The 4065-nt window shown below is 36.4% G+C and overlaps 1 protein-coding gene across 2 annotated transcripts in view; it reads right to left on the reverse strand.

The window, feature by feature from the left end:
• The window catches only part of Col4a3bp (collagen type IV alpha 3 binding protein), a 117062-nt gene that overhangs the window by 71130 nt on the left and 41867 nt on the right, over positions 1-4065 (reverse strand). For both annotated transcript variants that reach the window (XM_004643489.3, XM_004643488.2), the window contains exon 3: positions 3273-3389. In XM_004643489.3, coding sequence (XP_004643546.1) covers positions 3273-3389 — 117 coding nt within the window. The remainder of the gene's footprint in view (positions 1-3272; positions 3390-4065) is intronic.

Raw genomic sequence — 4065 nt, forward strand, 5'->3', positions numbered from 1 at the left:
ATGAAAAAAAGATTTCATTATGCCAAATAGTAACAATTTTTTGTATTTGCTTTCAGTAGTATGGGGATGAATGCAGGCCTAGTCAAGCACACTGGATTATATTATCAAACCCCTAGCAACACAATTTTAAAAAGACCTTTAAAGTGAGTCTTATGGGGCTGGTGACATAGATCAGAGGACTACAGCACCTGCTTAGGCAAGCACAGGGACTGCAGTTTAATCTCCCGCACCACATACCACACCAGCCCCACTCCCAGAGTACACTAATTCGGCCAGTAGCGAAACCCTGTAACAACCAAAAACATTAAAAAAAAAAAAAAAAAAAAAAGTGAGTCTTGGATTATTGTTAGATGGCTCAACAAAAGGAATTTTTTGGTTAAAAAATTGTTTTCATACTCCTTTCAAGTAAAATGCATAAATTCTTTTCAAATGTCATTTTTAATATAAATTCCATATATAGAAACCCCTAAAATTCCCGAGGCTAGGAATAATCTTTTTCTTTTGAAGGTCTAAGTTTTTTTTAATGCATTTAGTGCAGGGTCTTAGTATGCAGCCCAGACTCGTGACTGATCTTCCTGTTTTCAGCTTCCCAGGGCTGGGATTACAGGTGTGTGCCTCCATGCTCAGTCTACACAGCTGGCTCAGCATGCCTGAAGGCAGGGCTGGTGCAACATGTGGTGCTGGGGATCAAACCCCTCTCCCTGCCCTTGTCTAAAAAGGCAGTCTGCTAAGCTATCTTGTTGGTCCATAAGTGATGTTTTACACATGAATTAGGTCTCCACAAAGAGATAAGAACAAATCCACAAATAATATATTACGAAGCAACTGTCCGTGCACTACCACTACAGAAAATCAGTATCTCTAAAAATTACGATTTGGAATTTTCCTCCAACTGTATATTTATTTCTCTACATTCCTCATAACTTGGATATGTCCTGTGTGGTTCATGATTGCAAACATTTTAATTATCTGCTAAGGTCGCTCCCTTATGAAAATAAAGGGAGGCCATAGTTACCATAAACTTTATAAGAGCCAAGAAACTTAATGTTCTCAAATGATTCTTACATCTGCTAGTTCCAGGAAAGCTTTCCTGCTAGCTCATTTTTCTTTCTCTTTTGAGGGGAGAGCAGTGAGGTGGGGAAGAATATTTTATAGTAAGCAGTAAAGAGAAATTATGTTTAGTCACATGGACTCTAATCATAGAAGACTCCAATAATGACTTATGATTTTTTAAAGTAACAGAATTAACAGAGAAATCATCACATTTTTTTTATCAACTAGTTAGGCAAGAAAAAAATGCTTACAGAGGTCCTTTGGATGATACATAGGCATATGTTAATTTAACTCAAATAAAAATAATCTTAACTATACATCTATACATTTTTGGTTTATGAAAAATTTTTATAAGCACTAATTCAAAAATTCAAATTACATACTAAATTATATACAAAATTCAATTATAGGGCTGGGGAGATGGTTCAGTAGAATAAGTGCTTCCCCGGCAAGCACAAGGGCCTGCGTTCAATCCCCAGTTCCGAAAAAAAAAAAATCGATTATATATTAATTAAAATTATATATATATATGTATATATACATGTGTGTACACACACAATTTTTTTATTGGATACAAGGTCTTACTTCATAGTTCAGACTCATAGTGGTCCTCATGTCTCAGCCTCCCCAGAACTGGGATTACAGGTGTGTGCCACCTCACCCGGTTTTGGGTGTCAGCATAGAGTGCTTGGGGTTCTGGGGCAGGTACAGCGTGTGGTACTGGGAATTGAACCCTGAGTCTTGCACTTGTCAGGCAAGTGCTTATGCTGCTGAGCTATATATGTCTCTAGCCCCTCTTCACAAATTAACTGGCCATTTGTACTACTATTTCCAAGAAGTGTCTATTCATTTCAGTTGCCCATTTTTTCTTTCCTTTTTTTTTTTTTCCTGATACTGGGGATCAAACTGGGGACCTTGCACTTGCCAGGTAGGTGTTTATGCCAATGAACAATTGTCCATTTTTTGACTTAGGTCTTGTATTATGGAGAGTCTAGAAAGTGGCAAGAATGATGAGTTAAAAGTGTTCAAAGTGAAGAGAAATATTTTAAGGAGGATCAATGATGAGGATCAATGACAATGTGTCATTTCCTGTAATAAATTTTTAAATCATTAACCATATTTTTCATGCACAGAATACATATTATCTTGCTTATACTTAGTATAACTTTGAGCAGAATTACCATCATTGACAAATGAGAAATACAGTAAGGGGTTAATTACCATGCCCTCTGTCACAAATGGCAGAGGATTCAGTATTTTATTCCAAGTTGGCCTGAATTTAAAACACTAAGATTCTAGAATACTGGCTCATCTCTCTGTTAAGTAATATAAAAATAGCTTTCCAATGTTCTGTTTTTAGGCTCTTTCCTTAATAATAAGAAGACAGCTAGCTAAGATTTAAGAATGTTATAAACCAACATAGAACTAGAACTAAAACAGGAAAAAAAAATTCATTGGTCAGTTTTCTTTAGTCTGGAGAAAAATCAAAATCCATAAGCTAAGAAAGAAAAGCTAAAAAATGATCAATAATTAAAGAAGAATGTACTGGAGGTGTGGCTCAGTGGTAGCATCCATAAGGTTCTGGATTCTATCCCTACCACCACCACCAAAAAAAGAAAAAAAGAACATGTTTATGGTGACTCAGGTCAGACAGGTTGTTCTCGTTTTGTGGTATGTATATGCTTTGTGGTTGTTTAAAATAAAGCAGATCCTTCAACTACATGTTTGTGAAACTCATAAAGAAACATAGACAAGTATATGAAAAGGCACAAAGTTCTCGTAAGTCACAATCAGTAATGGCCTGGTAATTTTAGAACTTTATCAGGTTTTTGTTGTATGATGTTAAAGACTTAGGAATAAGGCAGATTTATTAGTATAATCTGTGCTGTTAGTTTACTTACCATATGAACAGAAGTCAAGAATCAAATCATAAAAATGTGGCTTATACATTTGTATCAAGAAATATTTTGTTTCATTATTTAGCTTCATATTCAAAAAGATTAAATGATTCGAAAAATTATCCAGTAAAAACTTTCCAAACTGATTACAAGGTATATCTTATAAAAATTGTTTCAAAAATTTACACCTGTCCTGCTTTACTCTTTACCATCCGAATCATATTCAATGTTTCAGTAACTATATCACATGTCAAGCATGCTTTAAAGTGGCTATTATTAGGACTACTGGTATATCTTCCAGATAAACAGGAGAGATCTTACCTTGTGTTGTTCAATGGCATCTATCCATTGTTGTCTATGATCTGGATCCTGAGCACGAAGATACCAAACACTATCATTTACACTAATATCAAATCGACATTCATCAAAATCATGAGGCTGTGGAGAAAATAAAAAAGCAATATTCAGAGAAGCACTGTACCCTAGAGCAAAAACATATACTCATTCCCTCAGCCTGCCATGCTGGCCCCACCCCCAGGGTGTGCTGAGACAGCAATTGAGACTGGGCATGGTAGCATATGCCTCTAATCCCATCACTTGGGAGGCTGTAAACAGGAGAATCACTACAAGTCTGATCTAGTAGTGAGACCCTGAACATTCTGTAGACCCTTCTCTAAAACACAGAAAAATTAAAAAAGACTTAAAAAGCTAGAGGAAACTAGCTGAATCAAAATAAAAGCATCTAGTGAAAATGTCAAATTTTGCCTCAGTGCTTTATGCTCAAGAATATGTAAAATGAGTATTTTACAACCTTGTTTTAACCCAGTAAATGAATCCAAATTATGAGAGGGCCAAATCACATTTACCACCTCTTCTGCCAGACAGGGTAGAGTTAATTTCCTCTTTTGTGAATAATCTTAGCTTTAGAAAGGAAAGAATCTTCTCCAGCCAGTGTTAACAATAAATTTATTTCCTGGGCTGGAGAGATGGCTCAGTGGTCTAAAGCACCTACTTAGAACAAGCTTAGCAAAGTATCAGGGACCGCGGTTCAATCCCCAGCACCACATGCCAGCCAGCCCCGCCCCCTGGTGGGCTGAGCTGGCCACACACACCT

The sequence above is a fragment of the Octodon degus genome, unplaced genomic scaffold (assembly GCF_000260255.1).
Source record: "Octodon degus isolate 3935 unplaced genomic scaffold, OctDeg1.0 scaffold00177, whole genome shotgun sequence".
Classification (NCBI taxonomy): Eukaryota; Metazoa; Chordata; class Mammalia; order Rodentia; family Octodontidae; genus Octodon; species Octodon degus.